The following is a 24,256-nucleotide window of genomic DNA, read 5'->3' on the forward strand; positions in this document are numbered from 1 at the left end:
CGCTCCCTCTGCACTGTCCCCCATCAAACACTCCCAGGTCAGGTACAGCACGGGGTTAGATACAGAGTAAAGCTCCCTCTACACTGTCCCCCATCAAACACTCCCAGGACAGGTACAGCACGGGGTTAGATACAGAGTAAAGCTCCCTCTACACTGTCCCCCATCAAACACTCCCAGGACAGGTACAACACGGGGTTAGATACAGAGTAAAGCTCCCTCTACACTGTCCCCATCAAACACTCCCAGGACAGGTACAGCACGGGGTTAGATACAGAGTAACGCTCCCTCTGCACTGTCCCCCATCAAACACTCCCAGGTCAGGTACAGCACGGGGTTAGATACAGAGTAAAGCTCCCTCTACACTGTCCCCATCAAACACTCCCAGGACAGGTACAGCACGGGGTTAGATACAGAGTAAAGCTCCCTCTACACTGTCCCCATCAAACACTCCCAGGACAGGTACAGCACGGGGTTAGATACAGAGTAACGCTCCCTCTGCACTGCCCCCATCAAACACTCCCAGGACAGGTACAGCACGGGGTTAGATACAGAGTAACGCTCCCTCTGCACTGTAACCGCTGTGAGTTTGTGTGAACATCTTCACAGTCGCTGCTGCCCTCTCCCGCCTCTCTCGAGAATTGATTTCTCATCGTATCCTCCTCCCCCACACGGGCGCCCGCGTGGGACTCAGCGCATGTACTCGTGCAGGAAGGGGAAGTGGTGAGAGCTGTGATGCTCAGAGACAGCGCGGCAGTGAGAGAGAGTGAGACTGCACAGAGCAGCCTTTAACCCCATCCGCCGCTCTCTTCCCAACCCCCACGGCCGTGCCGAGGCTGAAATTACCGACAATTCAGCGGAGATTCCGTGGGTCGACGGAGCGCCACTGAGGTGAGCTTGGTTGTGGAGATCTTTCCTTCATCGGAATCAGTTCCGCATCAGATCTGCAGCGCGAGGTTTGTATTGCAACACTGGGTGGCACGGTGGCACAGTGGTTAGCGCTGCTGCCTCACAGCGCCAGGGACCCGGGTTCGATTCCCGGGGGCACGGTGACACAGTGGTTAGCGCTGCTGCCTCACAGCGCCAGGGACCCGGGTTCGATTCCCGGGGGCACGGTGACACAGTGGTTAGCATTGCTGCCTCACAGCGCCAGGGCCCCGGGTTCGATTCCCGGGGGCACGGTGACACAGTGGTTAGCACTGCTGCGTCACAGCGCCAGGGACCCGGGTTCGATTCCCGGGGGCACGGTGACACAGTGGTTAACGCTGCTGCCTCACAGCGCCAGGGACCCGGGTTCGATTCCCGGGGGCACGGTGACACAGTGGTTAGCGCTGCTGCCTCACAGCGCCAGGGACCCGGGTTCGATTCCCGGCTTGGGTCACTGTCTGTGAGGCAGCAGCGCTAACCACTGTGTCACCGTGCCCCCGGGAATCGAACCCGGGTCCCTGGCGCTGTGAGGCAGCAGCGCTAACCACTGTGCCACCGTGCCCCCGGGAATCGAACCCGGGGCCCTGGCGCTGTGAGGCAGCAGTGCTCACCACTGTGTCACCGTGCCCCCGGGAATCGAACCCGGGTCCCTGGCGCTGTGAGGCAGCAGTGCTGAGCACTGTGTCACCGTGCCCCCGGGAATCGAACCCGGGTCCCTGGCGCTGTGAGGCAGCAGTGCTAACCACTGTGTCACCGTGCCCCCGGGAATCGAACCCGGGTCCCTGGCGCTGTGAGGCAGCAGCGCTAACCACTGTGTCACCGTGCCCCCGGGAATCGAACCCGGGTCCCTGGCGCTGTGAGGCAGCAGCGCTAACCACTGTGTCACCGTGCCCCCGGGAATGGAACCCGGGTCCCTGGCGCTGTGAGGCAGCAGCGCTAACCACTGTGTCACCGTGCTGCTCCAGATCTCTGGGTGCAAAGTTGTACAGAATAAAACATAAAACTCTCAACAAAACTTCCTAACCAGGGAGAGGGACATCTCCAGGTGGAATTACACACACACCACCATCATCACTGCAGTCCCAGGGCAAACACATATCAGACAATGTGTGTGGAACCCGTACCCCAGTGAGAGTCAGTGTGTGTGGGACCCGTACCCCAGTGAGAGTCAGTGTGTGTGGGACCCGTACCCCAGTGAGAGTCAGTGTGTGTGGGACCCGTACCCCAGTGAGAGTCAGTGTGTGTGGAACCCGTACCCCAGTGAGAGTCAGTGTGTGTGGAACCCGTACCCCAGTGAGAGTCAGTGTGTGTGGGACCCGTACCCCAGTGAGAGTCAGTGTGTGTGGAACCTGTACCCCAGTGAGAGTCAGTGTGTGTGGGACCCGTACCCCAGTGAGAGTCAGTGTGTGTGGGACCCGTACCCCAGTGAGAGTCAGTGTGTGTGGAACCCGTACCCCAGTGAGAGTCAGTGTGTGTGGGACCCGTACCCCAGTGAGAGTCAGTGTGTGTGGGACCCGTACCCCAGTGAGAGTCAGTGTGTGTGGAACCCGTACCCCAGTGAGAGTCAGTGTGTGTGGGACCCGTACCCCAGTGAGAGTCAGTGTGTGTGGGACCCGTACCCCAGTGAGAGTCAGTGTGTGTGGGACCCGTACCCCAGTGAGAGTCAGTGTGTGTGGAACCTGTACCCCAGTGAGAGTCAGTGTGTGTGGAACCCGTACCCCAGTGAGAGTCAGTGTGTGTGGGACCCGTACCCCAGTGAGAGTCAGTGTGTGTGGGACCCGTACCCCAGTGAGAGTCAGTGTGTGTGGGACCCGTACCCCAGTGAGAGTCAGTGTGTGTGGAACCCGTACCCCAGTGAGAGTCAGTGTGTGTTGGACCCGTACCCCAGTGAGAGTCAGTGTGTGTGGGACCCGTACCCCAGTGAGAGTCAGTGTGTGTGGGACCCATACCCCAGTGAGAGTCAGTGTGTGTGGAACCCGTACCCCAGTGAGAGCCAGTGTGTGTGGGACCCGTACCCCAGTGAGAGTCAGTGTGTGTGGGACCCTTACCCCAGTGAGAGTCAGTGTGTGTGGAACCTGTACCCCAGTGAGAGTCAGTGTGTGTGGAACCCGTACCCCAGTGAGAGTCAGTGTGTGTGGGACCCGTACCCCAGTGAGAGTCAGTGTGTGTGGGACCCGTACCCCAGTGAGAGTCAGTGTGTGTGGGACCCGTACCCCAGTGAGAGTCAGTGTGTGTCGAACCCGTACCCCAGTGAGAGTCAGTGTGTGTTGGACCCGTACCCCAGTGAGAGTCAGTGTGTGTGGGACCCGTACCCCAGTGAGAGTCAGTGTGTGTGGAACCCGTACCCCAGTGAGAGTCTGTGTGTGTGGAACCCGTACCCCAGTGAGAGTCAGTGTGTGTGGGACCCGTACCCCAGTGAGAGTCAGTGTGTGTGGGACCCGTACCCCAGTGAGAGTCAGTGTGTGTGGGACCCGTACCCCAGTGAGAGTCAGTGTGTGTGGAACCCGTACCCCAGTGAGAGTCAGTGTGTGTGGAACCCGTACCCCAGTGAGAGTCAATGTGTGTGGAACCCGTACCCCAGTGAGAGTCAGTGTGTGTGGGACCCGTACCCCAGTGAGAGTCAGTGTGTGTGGAACCTGTACCCCAGTGAGAGTCAGTGTGTGTGGAACCCGTACCCCAGTGAGAGTCAGTGTGTGTGGGACCCGTACCCCAGTGAGAGTCAGTGTGTGTGGAACCCGTACCCCAGTGAGAGTCAGTGTGTGTGGGACCCGTACCCCAGTGAGAGTCAGTGTGTGTGGGACCCGTACCCCAGTGAGAGTTAGTGTGTGTGGAACCCGTACCCCAGTGAGAGTCAGTGTGTGTGGGACCCGTACCCCAGTGAGAGTCAGTGTGTGTGGGACCCGTACCCCAGTGAGAGTCAATGTGTGTGGAACCCGTACCCCAGTGAGAGTCAGTGTGTGTGGAACCTGTACCCCAGTGAGAGTCAGTGTGTGTGGGTCCCGTACCCCAGTGAGAGTCAGTGTGTGTGGGACCCGTACCCCAGTGAGAGTCAGTGTGTGTGGGACCCGTACCCCAGTGAGAGTCAGTGTGTGTGGAACCTGTACCCCAGTGAGAGTCAGTGTGTGTGGAACCCGTACCCCAGTGAGAGTCAGTGTGTGTGGGACCCGTACCCCAGTGAGAGTCAGTGTGTGTGGGACCCGTACCCCAGTGAGAGTCAGTGTGTGTGGGACCCGTACCCCAGTGAGAGTCAGTGTGTGTGGAACCCGTACCCCAGTGAGAGTCAGTGTGTGTTGGACCCGTACCCCAGTGAGAGTCAGTGTGTGTGGGACCCGTACCCCAGTGAGAGTCAGTGTGTGTGGGACCCGTACCCCAGTGAGAGTCAGTGTGTGTGGAACCCGTACCCCAGTGAGAGCCAGTGTGTGTGGGACCCGTACCCCAGTGAGAGTCAGTGTGTGTGGGACCCTTACCCCAGTGAGAGTCAGTGTGTGTGGAACCTGTACCCCAGTGAGAGTCAGTGTGTGTGGAACCCGTACCCCAGTGAGAGTCAGTGTGTGTGGGACCCGTACCCCAGTGAGAGTCAGTGTGTGTGGGACCCGTACCCCAGTGAGAGTCAGTGTGTGTGGGACCCGTACCCCAGTGAGAGTCAGTGTGTGTCGAACCCGTACCCCAGTGAGAGTCAGTGTGTGTTGGACCCGTACCCCAGTGAGAGTCAGTGTGTGTGGGACCCGTACCCCAGTGAGAGTCAGTGTGTGTGGAACCCGTACCCCAGTGAGAGTCAGTGTGTGTGAGACCCGTACCCCAGTGAGAGTCAGTGTGTGTGGAACCCGTACCCCAGTGAGAGTCAGTGTGTGGGGGACCCGTACCCCAGTGAGAGTCAGTGTGTGTGGGACCCGTACCGCAGTGAGAGTCAGTGTGTGTGGGACCCGTACCCCAGTGAGAGTCAGTGTGTGTGGGACCCGTACCCCAGTGAGAGTCAGTGTGTGTGGGACCCGTACCCCAGTGAGAGTCAGTGTGTGTGGGACCCGTACCCCAGTGAGAGTCATCACTGAATCATCCAATAAGATTAAGGGATGTTTCTGGCGAACGCGAGGTCTTGTGAGATTGATTTTGGAAGACGGTTCAAGCGAAGAGGAGGCCATTCAGCCCCTCGATCCCGCTCTGCTGTTCAATAGGGTCTGGGCGGATCGGAGTTTCCTCATGTCCACTTGCCTGCCCTTTCCCGTCCCCCCTTCCCACCCGATCAAAACCCAACCAATGGTGTTTGGAGCCTGTGCTGATTGGTCGGTTGAATGTTGGGGTACGGGTCCCGGTCGGATTGGCTGACGTGTTGGTCTTGCCCCTTGCAGATGCTGAGGTCGGAGGGCGTGCGCTTGGCGGTTGTGACCTGGGATCTGTGCTGCCTTCTCCTGGGCGTGGGTAAGTGTGAGACTTCTCCGGTTCGGTGTCGCGGGATGTTCCGCAGGGAATGCCGTGTGTTAATCCGGATAATGCTTGGACTGCAGGAGCCGAGGACAACCAGACATCGGCCTGGGAGACCCCCGATGGAGGGACCGGGACCCTCAATCCCCCCACGCACAACCTCACCGAAAGCTGGAATTCTACAGGTGAGAAATCCCTCCCTCACCGTCCTCATTCCCCTCACCTCCTCCTCACCTCACTCCTCCCTCACTCCTCCCTCACTCCTCCCTCATTCCCCTCACCTCCTCCTCACCTCACTCCTCCCTCACTCCTCCCTCACTCCTCCCTCATTCCTCACCTCCTCCTCACCCCCTCCTCCCTCATTCCTCACCTCACTCCTCCCTCACTCCTCCCTCACTCCTCCCTCACTCCCTCCCTCATTCCTCCCTCACTCCTCCCTCACTCCTCCCTCACTCCTCCTCACTCCTCCCTCACTCCTCCCTCATTCCTCCCTCACTCCTCCCTCACTCCTCCCTCACTCCTCCCTCATTCCTCACCTCCTCCTCACCTCCTCCTCCCTCATTCCTCACCTCATTCCTCACCTCCATTCCTCACCTCACTCCTCCCTCACTCCTCCCTCATTCCTCACCTCCTCCTCCCTCATTCCTCCCTCCTCCTCCCTCACTTCTCCCTCACTCCTCCCTCACTCCTCCCTCACTCCTCCCTCATTCCTCACCTCCTCCTCACCTCCTCCTCCCTCATTCCTCACCTCCTCCTCACCTCCTCCTCCCTCATTCCTCACCTCCTCCTCACCTCCTCCTCCCTCATTCCTCACCTCCTCCTCCCTCACTCCTCCCTCACTACTGCCTCACCCCTCCCTCATTCCTCACCTCACTCCTCCCTCACTCCTCCCTCACTCCTCACCTCCTCCTCACCTCCTCCTCCCTCATTCCTCACCTCACTCCTCCCTCACTCCTCCCTCACTCCTCCCTCACTCCTCCCTCACTCCTCCCTCACTCCTCCCTCACTCCTCCCTCATTCCTCACCTCCTCCTCACCTCCTCCTCCCTCATTCCTCACCTCCTCCTCACCTCCTCCTCCCTCATTCCTCACCTCCTCCTCACCTCACTCCTCCCTCACTCCTCCCTCACTCCTCCCTCACTCCTCCCTCATTCCTCCCTCACTCCCCCTTCTCTCCTCATTGGATCGGAATTCCCTGATGTATCATCTCCCATTTTTGCCCCTCAGATTTCCTGGCTGGAACGGAGATCGATAATTCGACACAAACCCCACACCCTTGGACAGGTATCGTCCCCATTTACCCCATCCTATAACACAGGACCCCGTCTGTGTCTGTGATTCCCCCACACGGGGACGGGGGGGGTCTGTGATTCCCCCACACGGTGACGGGACGGGGGGGTCTGTGATTCCCCCACACGGTGACGGGACGGGGGGGTCTGTGATTCCCCCACACGGTGACGGGACGGGGGGGTCTGTGATTCCCCCACACGGGGACGGGGGGGGTCTGTGATTCCCCCACACGGTGACGGGACGGGGGGGTCTGTGATTCCCCTACACGGTGACGGGACGGGGGGGGTCTGTGATTCCCCCACATGGTGACGGGACGGGGGGGCCTGTGATTCCCCCACACGGGGACGGGGCGGGGGTCTGTGATTCCCCCACACGGTGACGGGACGGGGGGGTCTGTGATTCCCCCACATGGTGACGGGACGGGGGGGCCTGTGATTCCCCCACACGGGGACGGGGCGGGGGTCTGTGATTCCCCCACACGGTGACGGGACGGGGGTCTGTGATTCCCCCACACGGTGATGGGACGGGGGTCTGTGATTCCCCCACACGGTGACGGGACGGGGGTCTGTGATTCCCCCACACGGTGACGGGACGGGGGTCTGTGATTCCCCCACACGGGGACGGGGGTCTGTGATTCCCCCACACGGTGATGGGACGGGGGGGTCTGTGATTCCCCCACACGGTGACGGGACGGGGGGGTCTGTGATTCCCCCACACGGTGATGGGACGGGGGTCTGTGATTCCCCCACACGGGGATGGGACGGGGGTCTGTGATTCCCCCACACGGTGATGGGACGGGGGGGGTCTGTGGTTCCCCCACACGGTGACGGGACGGGAGTCTGTGATTCCCCCACACGGAGACGGGACGGGGGTCTGTGATTCCCCCACACGGTGATGGGACGGGGGGGTCTATGATTCCCCCACACGGTGACGGGACGGGGGTCTGTGATTCCCCCACACGGAGACGGGACGGGGGTCTGTGATTCCCCCACACGGTGACGGGACGGGGGGATCTGTGATTCCCCCACACGGTGATGGGACGGGGGGGTCTGTGATTCCCCCACACGGTGACGGGACGGGGGGGTCTGTGATTCCCCCACACGGTGATGGGACGGGGGTCTGTGATTCCCCCACACGGTGATGGGACGGGGGGGTCTGTGATTCCCCCACACGGTGACGGGACGGGGGGGTCTGTGATTCCCCCACACGGTGATGGGACGGGGGGGGTCTGTGGTTCCCCCACACGGTGACGGGACGGGAGTCTGTGATTCCCCCACACGGAGACGGGACGGGGGTCTGTGATTCCCCCACACGGAGACGGGACGGGGGTCTGTGATTCCCCCACACGGTGATGGGACGGGGGTCTGTGATTCCCCCACACGGTGATGGGACGGGGGTCTGTGATTCCCCCACACGGTGACGGGACGGGGGGGTCTGTGATTCCCCCACACGGTGACGGGACGGGGGGGGTCTGTGATTCCCCCACACGGTGACGGGACGGGGTCTGTGATTCCCCCACACGGTGATGGGACGGGGGGGGTCTGTGATTCCCCCACACGGTGACGGGACGGGGGGGTTCTGTGATTCCCCCACACGGTGATGGGACGGGGGGGTCTGTGATACCCCCACACGGTGATGGGACGGGGGGGTCTGTGATTCCCCCACACGGGGACGGGACGGGGGGGTCTGTGATTCCCCCACACGGTGACGGGACGGGGGTCTGTGATTCCTCCACACGGTGACGGGACGGGGCGGTCTGTGATTCCCCCACACGGGGATGGGACGGGGGTCTGTGATTCCCCCACACGGGGACGGGACGGGGGTCTGTGATTCCCCCACACGGTGACGGGTGAATTGTCGGGAGAGGTTATAATTGGTTAGTGATGTTATATTTACATTCTAACAGAGGATGAGATCAGTCTATCAAACGGAACAAGTTCGATTCCCGTCTGGGACACATCTAACGAGACAGGTAAAATGTTCATTATTTCATTGGCTGTCTCTCTCTTGCTGGCCCAGTATTTACCCCCCCATCCCTAACTGCCCCTTGGGAAGGGGGTGGGTGAGCCGCCATCTTGAACCCGCTGCAGTCCCCGTGTGGTGTAGGTACACCCACTGTGCTGTTTGGGAGGGAGTTCCAGGATTTTGACCCCAGCGACAGTGAAGGAACGGCCGATATATTTCCAAGTCGGGATGGTGAGTGACTCGGAGGGGAGCCTCCAGGTGGGGGTGTTCCCAGGTATCTGCTGCCCTTGTCCTTCTAGATGGTAGAGGTGGTGGGTTTGGAAGGTGCTGCCTAAGGAGCCTTGGTGAGTCGCTGCAGTGCATCTTGTAGACGGTACACACGGCTGTCACTGTGCGTCGGGGGTGGAGGGAGTGAATATTTGCGGTTAGCGTGTCGATCGAGCGGGGCTGCTTTGTCCTGGATGGTGTTGAGCTTCTCGAGTGTTGTTGGAGCCGCACCCATCCAGGCGAGTGGGGAGTGTTCCATCACACTCCTGACTTGTGCCTTGTAGATGGTGGACAGGCTTTGGGGAGTCAGGCGGTGAGTTACTCTCCGCAGGATTCCCAGCCTCTGACCTGCTCTGGGAGCCACAGTATTTATACGGCTGGGTCCAGCTCAGTTTCTGGTCAATGGGAACCCCCAGGGTGTTGACAGTGGGGGATTCAGTGATGGGAACCCCCAGGATGTTGATAGTGGGGGATTCAGTGATGGTAACCCCCAGGATGTTGATAGTGGGGGGGATTCAGTGATGGTGACCCCCAGGGTGTTGACAGTGGGGGGGATTCAGTGATGGTGACCCCCAGGATGTTGATAGTGGGGGATTCAGTGATGGGAACCCCCAGGATGTTGATAGTGGGGGATTCAGTGATGGTAACCCCCAGGATGTTGATAGTGGGGGATTCAGTGATGGGAACCCCCAGGATGTTGATAGTGGGGGTTTCAGTGATGGGAACCCCCAGGATGTTGATAGTGGGGGTTTCAGTGATGGTAACCCCCAGGATGTTGATAGTGGGGGATTCAGTGATGGGAACCCCCAGGATGTTGATAGTGGGGGATTCAGTGATGGTAACCCCCAGGATGTTGATAGTGGGGGGGATTCAGTGATGGTGACCCCCAGGATGTTGATAGTGGGGGATTCAGTGATGGGAACCCCCAGGATGTTGATAGTGGGGGGGATTCAGTGATGGTAACCCCCAGGATGTTGATAGTGGGGGGGATTCAGTGATGGTAACCCCCAGGATGTTGATAGTGGGGGGGATTCAGTGATGGTAACCCCCAGGATGTTGATAGTGGGGTGGATTCAGTGATGGGAACCCCCAGGATGTTGATAGTGGGGTGGATTCAGTGATGGGAACCCCCAGGATGTTGATAGTGGGGGTTTCAGTGATGGGAACCCCCAGGATGTTGATAGTGGGGGGGATTCAGTGATGGGAACCCCCAGGATGTTGATAGTGGGGGGGATTCAGTGATGGTAACCCCCAGGATGTTGATAGTGGGGGGGATTCAGTGATGGGAACCCCCAGGATGTTGATAGTGGGGGATTCAGTGATGGGAACTCCCAGGATGTTGATAGTGGGGGATTCAGTGATGGTAACCCCCAGGATGTTGATAGTGGGGGATTCAGTGATGGTGACCCCCAGGATGTTGATAGTGGGGGATTCAGTGATGGTAACCCCCAGGATGTTGATAGTGGGGGATTCAGTGATGGTAACCCCCAGGATGTTGATAGTGGGGGATTCAGTGATGGGAGCCCCCAGGATGTTGATAGTGGGGGATTCAGTGATGGGGACCCCCAGGATGTTGATAGTGGGGGGATTCAGTGATGGGAACCCCCAGGATGTTGACAGTGGGGGATTCAGTGATGGGAACCCCCAGGATGTTGATAGTGGGGGTTTCAGTGATGGTAACCCCCAGGATGTTGACAGTGGGGGATTCAGTGATGGTAACCCCCAGGATGTTGACAGTGGGGGATTCAGTGACGGTAACACTATTGAATGTTAAGGGGCGGTGGTTAGAGTGTCTCTTATTGGTGATGGTCATTGCCTGGCATGTGTGAGGCGAGATTGTTATTTGCCACTTGTCAGCCCGAGCCTGGATATTGTCCAGATCTTGCTGCGTTTGAACATGGACTGCTTCAGTATCTGAGGAGTGGTGAATGGTGCTGAACATTGTGCAATAATCAGCGAACATCCCCACTTCTGACCTTATGATGGAGGGAAGGTCATTGATGAAGCAGCTGAAGATTGTTGGGCCTTGGACACTCCCCTGAGGGACTCCTGCAGAGATGTCCTGGGGCTGAGATGATTAACTGCAATGAGTGATGATCATGAAATGATTAAAATTTCTATTTTAGTTTTCCCAGGTAACGCGAGCTCACCAACACCCACAGCGATTGTCAGTGACACTGAGGCGAGCACAACCCAGCAAGGTAACAGAAACCATCCCTTTCCAAGGCTGAGCATCACTTTTGGTGACAATTCCAGAGCTCAGGGCCCCCCGGGCAGCTGAAGGCACGGCCGCCAATGGCGGAGCGATGGGAATCGGGGAATGCTCAAGAGGCCGGAATTGGGGGAGCACGGAGATATTGGAGGGTCGTAGGGGCTGGAGGAGGTTACAGAGATAGGGAGGGGTGTAGGGGCTGGAGGAGGTTACAGAGATAGGGAGGGGTGTAGGGGCTGGAGGAGGTTACAGAGATAGGGAGGGGTGTAGGGGCTGGAGGAGGTTACAGAGATAGGGAGGGTCGTAGGGGCTGGAGGAGGTTACAGAGATAGGGAGGGGTGTAGGGGCTGGAGGAGGTTACAGACATAGGGAGGGGTGTAGGGGCTGGAGGAGGTTACAGAGATAGGGAGGGTCGTAGGGGCTGGAGGAGGTTACAGAGATAGGGAGGGGTGTAGGGGCTGGAGGAGGTTACAGAGATAGGGAGGGGTGCAGGGGCTGGAGGAGGTTACAGAGATAGGGAGGGGTGTAGGGGCTGGAGGAGGTTACAGAGATAGGGAGGGTCGTAGGGGCTGAAGGAGGTTACAGAGATAGGGAGGGGTGTAGGGGCTGGAGGAGGTTACAGAGATAGGGAGGGGTGTAGGGGCTGGAGGAGGTTACAGAGATAGGGAGGCGTGTAGGGGCTGGAGGAGGTTACAGAGATAGGGAGGGGTGTCGGGGCTGGAGGAGGTTACAGAGATAGGGAGGGGTGTCGGGGCTGGAGAAGGTTACAGAGATAGGGAGGGGTGTAGGGGCTGGAGGAGGTTACAGAGATAGGGAGGGGTGTCGGGGCTGGAGGACGTTACAGAGATAGGGAGGGGTGTAGGGTCTGGAGGAGGTTACAGCGCTAGGGAGGGGTGTCGGGGCTGGAGGACGTTACAGCGATAGCGAGGGGTGTCGGGGCTGGAGGAGGTTACAGAGATAGGGAGGGGGTGTAGGGGCTGGAGGAGGTTACAGAGATAGGGAGGGGGTGTAGGGGGCTGGAGGAGGTTACAGCGCTAGGGAGGGGTGTCGGGGCTGGAGGAGGTTACAGCGCTAGGGAGGGGTGTCGGGGCTGGAGGAGGTTACAGCGCTAGGGAGGGGTGTCGGGGCTGGAGGAGGTTACAGCGCTAGGGAGGGGTGTAGGGGCTGGAGGAGGTTACAGAGATAGGGAGGGGGTGTAGGGGCTGGAGGAGGTTACAGCGATAGGGAGGGGTGTCGGGGCTGGAGGAGGTTACAGCGCTAGGGAGGGGTGTCGGGGCTGGAGGAGGTTACACAGATAGATTTTCAGAGGTGACAGGAGTTTGGAATGATCAGGTTTGGAGTTGACCAAGCGAGGGAGGAGGGTTGATCCTGGGATGTGTGAGGGAATATTGGGGAAGTGGGGATTAGTGACCGTTGGGTCATTGATATGTGTGAGGGGGGAATTGGAACATGTTTCCGTGGAGAGCAGGAACCAACATGGTGTCTCTCCTTCCAGCAGTGACCAGTGACGATGACACTCAGAGGACCTGGAGACCAATCGGCATGACAACAGTGAAGGAGGAAGATTTTCACCGCAATGCAGGGAAGGAGAGAGATCCAGGTGGGAGAGATTGGGGTCCGGGTCTCCGATATTATTCTCATCGCAATCCTCAGCGAGGTGTCGCGTCGGAAGGGGTTGTGAACGCACTCTGAAAACTTCCCACACACCTTGAGGGATTTCCATTGGTGTGTGGGTGTCAGGGGTCAAGGGTCAAAGGGCCAAATATGGTTAACGGGGGTCGAGATGGAGATCAGGCCAATGCGATGACACGGAGGAATGTTTTGGACAGCCGTGTGTACCATCTACAAGATGCACTGCATTAGCTCACCAAGGCTCCTGAGGCAGCACCTTCCAAAGCCACCACCTCGACCATCAGGGCTGAATGGGGCCTCCTCCTGTTCCTGTGTAACAGGCTCGAGGGGCTGAATGGCCTCCTCCTGTTCCTGTGTAACAGGCTCGAGGGGCTGAATGGGGCCTCCTCCTGTTCCTGTGTAACAGGCTCGAGGGGCTGAATGGCCTCCTCCTGTTCCTGTGTAACAGGCTCGAGGGGCTGAATGGCCTCCTCCTGTTCCTGTGTAACAGGCTCGAGGGGCTGAATGGCCTCCTCCTGTTCCTGTGTAACAGGCTGGAGGGGCTGAATGGGGCCTCCTCCTGTTCCTGTGTAACAGGCTCGAGGGGCTGAATGGCCTCCTCCTGTTCCTGTGTAACAGGCTCGAGGGGCTGAATGGCCTCCTCCTGTTCCTGTGTAACAGGCTCGAGGGGCTGAATGGCCTCCTCCTGTTCCTGTGTAACAGGCTCGAGGGGCTGAATGGCCTCCTCCTGTTCCTGTGTAACAGGCTCGAGGGGCTGAATGGGGCCTCCTCCTGTTCCTGTGTAACAGGCTCGAGGTGCTGAATGGCCTCCTCCTGTTCCTGGGAAAGTCATTCCCACTCGTGCAGTGGGGCAGAATTAAATTGGGACACAAGACATTGACAGGCAGATGTGGGAAAACAGGGGAAGCTGTGCCTCAGTGGGATTATCACTGGATCCCAGGGTAATGCACTGGGGACCCGAGTTCAAATCCAAGCATGGCAGAATTCAATCAAAAAATATTCAAGGTCGAATGATGGTCGAGAAAAGGGAGTCATATTATATTGGGTGACACGATGGTTCACACTGCTCCCTCACAGCGCCAGGAACCCGGGTTCGATTCCCGGGGGCACGGTGACACAGTGGTTAGTGCTGCTGCCTCACAGCGCCAGGGACCCGGGTTCGATTCCCGGGGGCACGGTGACACAGTGGTTAGTGCTGCTGCCTCACAGCGCCAGGGACCCGGGTTCCATTCCTGGGGGCACGGTGACACAGTGATTAGCGCTGCTGCCTCACAGCGCCAGGGACCCGGGTTCGATTCCCGGGGGCACGGTGACACAGTGGTTAGCGCTGCTGCCTCACAGCGCCAGGGACCCGGGTTCGATTCCCGGCTCGGGTCACTGTCTGTGTGGAGTCTGCACATTCTCCCCGTGTCTGCATGGGTTTCCTCCTACAGTCCAAAGATGTGCAGGTTAGGTGGATTGGCCGTGCTAAATTGCCCCTTAGAGGCGGTTAAAGGCCTGGGGTTGTGGGGATGATGCCTGCATGGGACAGTGGTCAGTACAGGCTCGATGGGCCGATTGGCCTCCTCCTGGACTGGAAGGATTCGAAAAAATCCCAGAAACAATTCCTCACACAAAGGACGGAGGCTTTCTTCAAAATTTAATTCAATTTTTTGTCTGTTTGGACAGGAATAAAGTACCCAGGACCAGAAAACGCAGCAAGATTTGAATATGGTATGTAAACTTTCACTGCTGAGGGAGTGCCGCACTGTCAGAGGGTCAGTACTGAGGGAGTGCTGCACTGTCAGAGGGTCAGTACTGAGGGAGTGCCGCACTGTCAGAGGGTCAGTGCTGAGGGAGTGCCGCACTGTCAGAGGGTCAGTACTGAGGGAGTGCCGCACTGTCAGAGGGTCAGTACTGAGGGAGTGCCGCACTGTCAGAGGGTCAGTGCTGAGGGAGTGCCGCACTGTCAGAGGGTCAGTACTGAGGGAGTGCCGCACTGTCAGAGGGTCAGTACTGAGGGAGTGCCGCACTGTCAGAGGGTCAGTGCTGAGGGAGTGCCGCACTGTCAGAGGGTCAGTGCTGAGGGAGTGCCGCACTGTCAGAGGGTCAGTGCTGAGGGAGTGCCGCACTGTCAGAGGGTCAGTGCGGAGGGAGTGCCGCACTGTCAGAGGGTCAGTACTGAGGGAGTGCCGCACTGTCAGAGGGTCAGTGCTGAGGGAGTGCCGCACTGTCAGAGGGTCAGTACTGAGGGAGGGCCGCACTGTCAGATGGTCAGTGCTGAGGGAGGGCCGCACTGTCAGAGGGTCAGTGCTGAGGGAGTGCCGCACTGTCAGAGGGTCAGTGCTGAGGGAGTGCCGCACTGTCAGAGGGTCAGTGCTGAGGGAGTGCCGCACTGTCAGAGGGTCAGTGCTAAGGGAGTGCCGCACTGTCAGAGGGTCAGTACTGAGGGAGTGCCGCACTGTCAGAGGGTCAGTGCTGAGGGAGTGCCGCACTGTCAGAGGGTCAGTGCTGAGGGAGTGCCGCACTGTCAGAGGGTCAGTACTGAGGGAGTGCCGCACTGTCAGAGGGTCAGTACTGAGGGAGTGCCGCACTGTCAGAGGGTCAGTACTGAGGGAGTGCCGCACTGTCAGAGGGTCAGTGCTGAGGGAGTGTCGCACTGTCAGAGGGTCAGTACTGAGGGAGTGCCGCACTGTCAGAGGGTCAGTACTGAGGGAGTGCCGCACTGTCAGAGGGTCAGTGCTGAGGGAGTGCCGCACTGTCAGAGGGTCAGTGCTGAGGGAGTGCCGCACTGTCAGAGGGTCAGTACTGAGGGAGTGCCGCACTGTCAGAGGGTCAGTACTGAGGGAGTGCCGCACTGTCAGAGGGTCAGTGCTGAGGGAGTGTCGCACTGTCAGAGGGTCAGTGCTGAGGGAGTGCCGCACTGTCAGAGGGTCAGTGCTGAGGGAGTGCCGCACTGTCAGAGGGTCAGTACTGAGGGAGTGCCGCACTGTCAGAGGGTCAGTGCTGAGGGAGTGTCGCACTGTCAGAGGGTCAGTGCTGAGGGAGTGCCGCACTGTCAGAGGGTCAGTGCTGAGGGAGTGCCGCACTGTCAGAGGGTCAGTGCTGAGGGAGTGCCGCACTGTCAGAGGGTCAGTACTGAGGGAGTGCCGCACTGTCAGAGGGTCAGTACTGAGGGAGTGCCGCACTGTCAGAGGGTCAGTACTGAGGGAGTGCCGCACTGTCAGAGGGTCAGTGCTGAGGGAGTGCCGCACTGTCAGAGGGTCAGTGCTGAGGGAGTGCCGCACTGTCAGAGGGTCAGTACTGAGGGAGTGCCGCACTGTCAGAGGGTCAGTACTGAGGGAGTGCCGCACTGTCAGGGGGTCAGTACTGAGGGAATGCCGCACTGTCAGAGGGTCAGTGCTGAGGGAGTGCCGCACTGTCAGAGGGTCAGTGCTGAGGGAGTGCCGCACTGTCAGAGGGTCAGTACTGAGGGAGTGCCACACTGTCAGAGGGTCAGTGCTGAGGGAGGGCCGCACTGTCAGAGGGTCAGTGCTGAGGGACTGCCGCAGTGTCAGAGGGTCAGTGCTGAGTGAGTGCCGCACTGTCAGTGGGTCAGTGCTGAGGGAGTGCCGCACTGTCAGAGGGTCTGTGCTGAGGGAGTGCCGCACTGTCAGAGGGTCAGTACTGAGGGAGTGCCGCACTGTCAGAGGGTCAGTGCTGAGGGAGTGCCGCACTGTCAGAAGGTCTGTGCTGAGGGAGTGCCGCACTGTCAGAGGGTCAGTACTGAGGGAGTGCCGCACTGTCAGAGGGTCAGTACTGAGGGAGTGCCGCACTGTCAGTGGGTCAGTGCTGAGGGAGTGCCGCACTGTCAGAGGGTCTGTGCTGAGGGAGTGCCGCTCTGTCAGAGGGTCAGTGCTGAGGGAGTGCCGCACTGTCAGAGGGTCAGTGCTGAGGGATTGCCGCACTGTCAGAGGGTCAGTACTGAGGGACTGCCGCACTGTCAGAGGGTCAGTACTGAGGGAGTGCCGCACTGTCAGAGGGTCAGTGCTGAGGGAGTGCCACACTGTCAGAGGGTCAGTACTGAGGGAGTGCCGCACTGTCAGAGGGTCAGTGCTGAGGGAGTGCCGCACTGTCAGAGGGTCAGTGCTGAGGGAGTGCCGCACTGTCAGAGGGTCAGTGCTGAGGGAGTGCCGCACTGTCAGAGGGTCAGTGCTGAGGGAGTGCCGCACTGTCAGAGGGTCAGTGCTGAGGGAATGCCGCACTGTCAGAGGGTCAGTGCTGAGGGAGTGCCGCACTGTCAGATGGTCAGTGCTGAGGGAGGGCCGCACTGTCAGAGGGTCAGTGCTGGGGAGTGCCGCACTGTCAGAGGGTCAGTACTGAGGGAGTGCCGCACTGTCAGAGGGTCAGTGCTGAGGGAGTGCCGCACTGTCAGAGGGTCAGTGCTGAGGGAGTGCCGCACTGTCAGAGGGTCAGTACTGAGGGAGTGCCGCACTGTCAGAGGGTCAGTGCTGAGGGAGTGCCGCACTGTCAGATGGTCAGTGCTGAGGGAGTGCCGCACTGTCAGAGGGTCAGTACTGAGGGAGTGCCGCACTGTCAGAGGGTCAGTGCTGAGGGAGTGCCGCACTGTCAGAGGGTCAGTGCTGAGGGAGTGCCGCACTGTCAGAGGGTCAGTACTGAGGGAGTGCCGCACTGTCAGAGGGTCAGTGCTGAGGGAGTGCCGCACTGTCAGAGGGTCAGTACTGAGGGAGTGCCGCACTGTCAGAGGGTCAGTGCTGAGGGAGTGCCGCACTGTCAGAGGGTCAGTACTGAGGGAGTGCCGCACTGTCAGAGGGTCAGTGCTGAGGGAGTGCCGCACTGTCAGAGGGTCAGTACTGAGGGAGTGCCGCACTGTCAGAGGGTCAGTACTGAGGGAGTGCCGCACTGTCAGAGGGTCAGTACTGAGGGAGTGCCGCACTATCAGAGGGTCAGTGCTGAGGGAGTGCCGCACTGTCAGAGGGTCAGTGCTGAGGGAGTGCCGCACTGTCAGAGGGTCAGTACTGAGGGAGTGCCGCACTGTCAGAGGGTCAGTACTGAGGGAGTGCCGCACTGTCAGGGGGTCAGTACTGAGGGAATGCCGCACTGTCAGAGGGTCAGTGCTGAGGGAGTGCCGCACTGTCAGAGGGTCAGTGCTGAGGGAGTGCCGCACTGTCAGAGGGTCAGTACTGAGGGAGTGCCGCACTGTCAGAGGGTCAGTGCTGAGGGAGGGCCGCACTGTCAGAGGGTCAGTGCTGAGGGACTGCCGCAGTGTCAGAGGGTCAGTGCTGAGTGAGTGCCGCACTGTCAGTGGGTCAGTGCTGAGGGAGTGCCGCACTGTCAGAGGGTCTGTGCTGAGGGAGTGCCGCACTGTCAGAGGGTCAGTACTGAGGGAGTGCCGCACTGTCAGAGGGTCAGTGCTGAGGGAGTGCCGCACTGTCAGAAGGTCTGTGCTGAGGGAGTGCCGCACTGTCAGTGGGTCAGTGCTGAGGGAGTGCCGCACTGTCAGAGGGTCTGTGCTGAGGGAGTGCCGCACTGTCAGAGGGTCAGTGCTGAGGGAGTGCCGCACTGTCAGAGGGTCAGTGCTGAGGGATTGCCGCACTGTCAGAGGGTCAGTACTGAGGGACTGCCGCACTGTCAGAGGGTCAGTACTGAGGGAGTGCCGCACTGTCAGAGGGTCAGTGCTGAGGGAGTGCCACACTGTCAGAGGGTCAGTACTGAGGGAGTGCCGCACTGTCAGAGGGTCAGTGCTGAGGGAGTGCCGCACTGTCAGAGGGTCAGTGCTGAGGGAGTGCCGCACTGTCAGAGGGTCAGTGCTGAGGGAGTGCCGCACTGTCAGAGGGTCAGTGCTGAAAGAGTCCGCACTTTGTCCCTCACTCTCCCTGTCTCTCTCTCTCTGTCTCTGTCTCTCTCTCTGTCTCTGTCTCTCTCTCTGTCTCTCTCCCTCTCTCTCTCTCTGTCTCTCTCTCTCTCTGTCTCTCTCTCTCTGTGTCTCTCTCTCTCTCTGTCTCTCTCTCTCTCTGTCTGTCTGTCTGTCTGTCTCTCTCTCTCTCTCTCTGTCTCTCTCTCTCTCTCAGTCTCTCTCTCTCTCTCTGTCTGTCTGTCTCTCTCTCTCTGTCCCTCTCTGTCTCGCTCTCTGTCTCTGTCTCTCTGATGCACCTCAATGAGCACCCGGAAACAAGGCTTTAGTACTGAAGGCTTTAATACATTAACAATGAAACTACTAACACAAATTCACCCGTTCAGACTGAAGGGGTCCTGCCGGAGCAGGGGGTCTTATACCCTGCCACCGGAGGCGGGACCCCACTGGAGTGTGCCATGATAACACTTAGGACAGGTAAACACCCTAACCCAACAACATAGTACAACCCCCATAACAACAACACCCTAGCCCAACAGTAACACAATAACAACCCCAGTGGTGAACCAACGATGGTTCACCACATTCACCCCTCCTTTAGGAACCAAAGGTGGCGGGGTGGATGAAAACAGACAATGACAAAAAAAAATAACAGGATTCACAAGTCCAGACGGTCTGGAGGACCACACCGACGCTGCGATCTTCTCAACACCGGTTGCGAAACCGGAGCAGGTGCTTGCGGTGGCTCTCTCAAAGCAACATCTGGCTGTCCCCTCAAAGACTCCCGGGCCGGCCGGCCCTGATGAGGCGATGGTGCAGGGGATCCTGGAACGTTTGGTGGTGGTGGTGGTGGTGATGATGGTGGCGCCGATCTCCGAGTCTCAGGCAAGCTGTACATGGGAGTAAAAGTGTTATGCACTGGTCCCGGTGCTGACCGCGCCACGTCTGGGGAAGTAATGAGGAGTAGTGGATCTGTGACTGGGGGAATAGGAGCGACAGGAGTTGCTACGTCCCCTGCGGGCGCCAGGTCTCTAATGGAGACAGTGTCCTCTCGCCCGTCAGGATATGCCACATAGGCATACTGAGGGTTGGCGTGGAGGAGTTGGACCGGTTCGACCAAGGGGTCGGACTTGCGAGCCCTCACATGGCGCCGCAGAAGGACGGGTCCTGGGTACGTCAACCAGGCTGGCAATGAGGTCACCGAGGACGACTTCCGAGGGAATGAGAACATCCTCTCGTGGGGAGTAGCATTGGTTGCCGTACACAGGAGGGAGCGGATAGAATGCAGCGCATTTGGAAGGACCTCCTGCCACCGGGAGACTGGAAGGCCCTTGGATTTCAGTGCCAGTAGGACAGCCTTCCAGACTGTAGCATTCTCCCTTTCCACCTGTCCGTTACCCCTAGGGTTGTAGCTCGTGGTTCTACTAGAGGCAATCCCGAATGAGAGCAGGAATTGCCTCAAGTCGTTGCTCATGAACGACGAGCCCCTGTCGCTATGAATGTAGCAGGGGTACCCGAACAGGGTAAAAAGCTCACTGAAAACCTTGATGACGGTGGCGGTTGACGTGTCCGCACAGGGGAAAACAAACGGAAACCGGGAAAATTCGTCTATTATGTTAAGAAAATAGACATTCCGATCCGTTGAGGGAAGGGGGCCCTTAAAATCTACACTCAGCCTCTCAAAAGGGCGAGTGGCCTTGACCAAATGTGCCCGGTCTGGTCGATAAAAGTGTGGTTTGCATTCTGCGCAAATCCGACAACTTCTAGTAACTGACCTGACCTCCTCCACCGAGTAGGGTAGGTTGCGGGCTTTTATGAAGTGGTAGAGTCTGGTGACTCCAGGATGACACAGATCATTGTGGAGAGCCTTCAAGCGGTCCTCCTGCATGATGGCGCATGTTCCGCGCGAGAGGGCATCCGAGGGCTCATTGAGCTTCCCTGGACGATACATAATATCGTAATTATAGGTGGAGAGCTCAATTCTCCACCGCAAGTTCTTATCGTTCTTGATCTTGCCCCTCTGCGTGTTACTAAACATAAACGCCACGGATCGTTGATCCGTGATCAGGGTGAACCGCTTACCTGCCAGGTAATGGCGCCAGTGTCTGACTGCCTCCACAATGGCCTGAGCCTCCTTCTCCACCGCTGAGTGCCGAATTTCGGGGCCTTGAAGGGTGCGGGAAAAAAACGCGACGGACCTGCCTGCCTGGTTCAGTGTGGCGGCTAGGGCGAAATCAGATGCATCACTCTCCACCTGGAAGGGGATGGATTCATCCACCGCGTGCATCGTGGCTTTCGAAATGTCGCTTTTCAAAACCTTGAAGGCCAATTGGGCCTCCGGCGTAAGTGGGAAGGTCGTGGACTTAATGAGCGGATGAGCTTTGTCCGCATAGTTGGGGACCCACTGTGCATAGTACGAAAAGAACCCGAGGCATCTCCTGAGTGCTTTCGTGCTAGCGGGCAAGGGAAGTTCAGTGAGTGGTCGCATACGGTCTGGATCAGGGCCAATGACCCCGTTTTCCACCACGTATCCGAGGATGGCTAACCTACGCGTACGGAATACGCACTTCTCCCTGTTATAGGTCAGATTCAGGCGAGATGCAGTGCGCAGAAAGTGTTGGAGATTCGTGTCATGGTCCTGCTGGTCATGGCCGCAGATGGTGACGTTATCCAGGTACGGGAAGGTAGCCCGCAACCCGTTCTGGTCCACCATTCGGTCCATAGCACGCTGGAAGACCGAGACCCCATTGGTGACACCAAATGGAACCCTGAGGAATTGGTATAGACGACCATCCGCCTCAAAGGCCGTATATTGTCGGTCCTCTGGGCGGATGGGGAGTTGATGGTAGGCGGACTTAAGGTCTATGGTAGAAAACACTCGGTACTGCGCAATCTGATTGACCATATCAGAAATGCGCGGGAGAGGATACGCATCCAGCTGCGTGTATCTATTAATGGTCTGACTATAGTCGATGACCATCCGAGGTTTGTTCCCGCTTTTGACTACCACGACCTGCGCTCTCCACGGACTAGCACTGGCCTGTATGATCCCTTCTTTGAGGAGCCGCTGAACCTCAGATCTAATAAAGATCCGGTCCTCAGCGCTGTAACGCCTACTTTTAGTAGCGATGGGCTTGCAGCCAGGTACCAGATTTTTAAAAAGGGATGGTGTCGTGATCTTCAGGGTGGATAGATTGCACGCGGGGCGTTTTGGGCAATTTGGAGTCTGCGGCTGGTTCCCTACGGCCAGTGAAGGGAGTGGCCCACCGTACTGTAGGATCACACTCTTCATGTGGACCATAAAATTTAGTCCGAGGAGAATTGGCGCGCAAAGGTGAGGTAACACAAGGAGCCTGAATTGCTCGTAAACTGTGCCCTGTACCTCAAGAGTTACCATACATCGTCCTTGGATCGGTACAGACCGGGACTGTGATGCCATGGAAATGGTCTGCTTGGCAGGGAGAACCCGGAGTCCACACCTTTTAGCAGTTTCAGGGTGTATGAAACTTTCGGCGCTCCACTGTCAAACAGACAATTTACAGTTCTGCCACTAACCTTTACCTCCATCATAGAATGTTCCAGTCTGTAGTGCCTGGTCTGATCCAGGGAGATCGACGCCACCGTTGGCCCCTGGGCGTCACTGCATGCTGCCGATGTGGATGCTGAGGACCCCTGCTGGTCGCTCCTAGTCGTCGTGGACCATGATGGCCGCCCCCATGAATCGCACATGGGCGAGGGCGCCAAGCGCAGCGACTCCTGGTGGTCTTCCTCCTCCTCTGTTTGCCACGATGGCGCCGTCCTGAGGTCGCACGTGGTCGGACCTCGTGGGTACTGCAGCGCCGAAGGAGATGGTCTCCGTTCTGGAGGGTTACAAGCTGCACTGCCGTTTTTAGGTTTGGACCTGCAGACTTTGCCGTAGTGGCCTTTTTTACCGCACTGGCTGCAGATTGCCGTTCTTGCCGGACACTGCTGCCGTGGATGCTTAGCCCCACCGCAAAAATAGCATCGCTGGCCCCCTGGAGCTGCCGCCGTCGTCGAATCGATCTGGGAGCGCGGGTTCGCGGGGCGAGGAGGGAGCAGAGCTTGCTCCAACCACGTTGACTGCACGTGGTCCTCGGGGTACAGCGCCAAGCTCTTCGACGCCGCCTCCAACCTCACGGCCATCCCCATTGCCTGGGTCAAGTTGAGTTTCCCCTTTTCTAGTAATTTAAGTCTGATATACGAGGACCCTACCCCTGCTACGAACGCGTCTCGGGCGAGGTCTTGCATGTACTGCTCGGCGGAGACGTCCTTACAGTCACAAGCCCTGGCAAGCTGCAGGAGTTCATTGGCGTAGTCTTCTATGGTCTCGCCCGACTGCCGACGTCGTGTAGCGAGGAGATAACGAGCGTGAATCTCGTTGGGTGGCGTAATGTACCTATTCTTTAGGAGCTCGACGGCACCCTGGTAAGTGGAAGCTGCACGAATGGCTAGGTAAATCGTGTCGCTTACCCTTGCGTGGAGGACCTGGAGTCTATCACTGTCTGTAGTGATAGCTACCGAGGCTGCCAGGTAGTCCTCGAAGCACTTCCACCAATGTTCGAACGTGTTAGCTGCACCGACCGCACGTGGGTCCAGTGTCAGACGATCCAGTTTTAGGATCTGCTCCATATTCTCAGTTAATGTATTAAATTGATGCACCTCAATGAGCACCCGGAAACAAGGCTTTAGTACTGAAGGCTTTAATACATTAACAATGAAACTACTAACACAAATTCACCCGTTCAGACTGAAGGGGTCCTGCCGGAGCAGGGGGTCTTATACCCTGCCACCGGAGGCGGGACCCCACTGGAGTGTGCCATGATAACACTTAGGACAGGTAAACACCCTATCCCAACAACATAGTACAACCCCCATAACAACAACACCCTAGCCCAACAGTAACACAATAACAACCCCAGTGGTGAACCAACGATGGTTCACCACACTCTCTCTCTCTGTCTCTCTCTCTCTGTCTCTCTCTCTGTCTCTCTCTGTCTCTCCCTCTCTCTCTCCGCCTCTCTGTTCTCTCTGTCTCTCTCTCTCTCTCTCTGTCTGGCTGTCTCTCTCTCTCTCTCTGTCTCTCTCTTTCTGTCTCTCTCTCCCTCTCCGCCTCTCTGTCTCTCTCTCTCTCTCTCTCCGCCTCTCTGTCTCTCTCTCTCTGTCTCTCTCTCTCTCTCTGTCTCTGTCTCTCTCTCTGTCTCTCTCTTTCTGTCTCTCTCTCCCTCTCCGCCTCTCTGTCCATCTCTCTCTCTCTCTCCGCCTCTCTGTCTCTCTCTCTCCCTCTCCGCCTCTCTGTCTCTCTCTCTCTCTCTCTCTCCCTCTCCGCCTCTCTGTCTCTCTCTCTCTCTCTCTCTCCCTCTCCGCCTCTCCGTCTCGGGGTAACTCAGTGATATTTGGATGATTCTGTTACAGATTATGATTCTCTGCGGATTTGGGGCCTGGTTTTTGCCTTTATTCTCTTTGTGCTGGGCATCGGGATCCTGTTCTGTGAGTAAACCTCTCTCTGTGAGACCTCTTTCCAACTGCCTCCAGTCCCACACGTCTCAACTATCAAACCCTCACGTCCTGCCAGCGAACCCCCCCCCCCGCCACCCCCCCTCCCCCCGCTGCCCCCCCACCACCCCCACAAGTATATTTCCAAGTCGGGATGGTGAGTGACTCGGAGGGGAGCCTCCAGGTGGGGGCGTTCCCAGG

General features: G+C 58.3%; 1 protein-coding gene across 1 annotated transcript; it reads left to right on the forward strand.

Annotated features, from left to right (window-relative positions):
- Positions 1 to 738: 738 nt before the first annotated feature.
- Positions 739 to 24,049, forward strand: LOC144489325 (uncharacterized; the record flags this gene model as incomplete). The annotated part of the gene is made up of 9 exons (XM_078207222.1): positions 739 to 953; positions 5,271 to 5,340; positions 5,427 to 5,528; positions 6,570 to 6,626; positions 8,539 to 8,604; positions 10,991 to 11,065; positions 12,572 to 12,676; positions 14,377 to 14,421; positions 23,975 to 24,049. Coding segments are annotated over exons 2-9 (595 nt in total), but the record flags the coding sequence as incomplete, so codon positions are not given.
- Between the last annotated feature and the right edge of the window lie 207 nt (positions 24,050 to 24,256).

The sequence above is a fragment of the Mustelus asterias genome, unplaced genomic scaffold, assembly GCF_964213995.1.
Source record: "Mustelus asterias unplaced genomic scaffold, sMusAst1.hap1.1 HAP1_SCAFFOLD_2142, whole genome shotgun sequence".
NCBI lineage: Eukaryota > Metazoa > Chordata > Chondrichthyes > Carcharhiniformes > Triakidae > Mustelus > Mustelus asterias.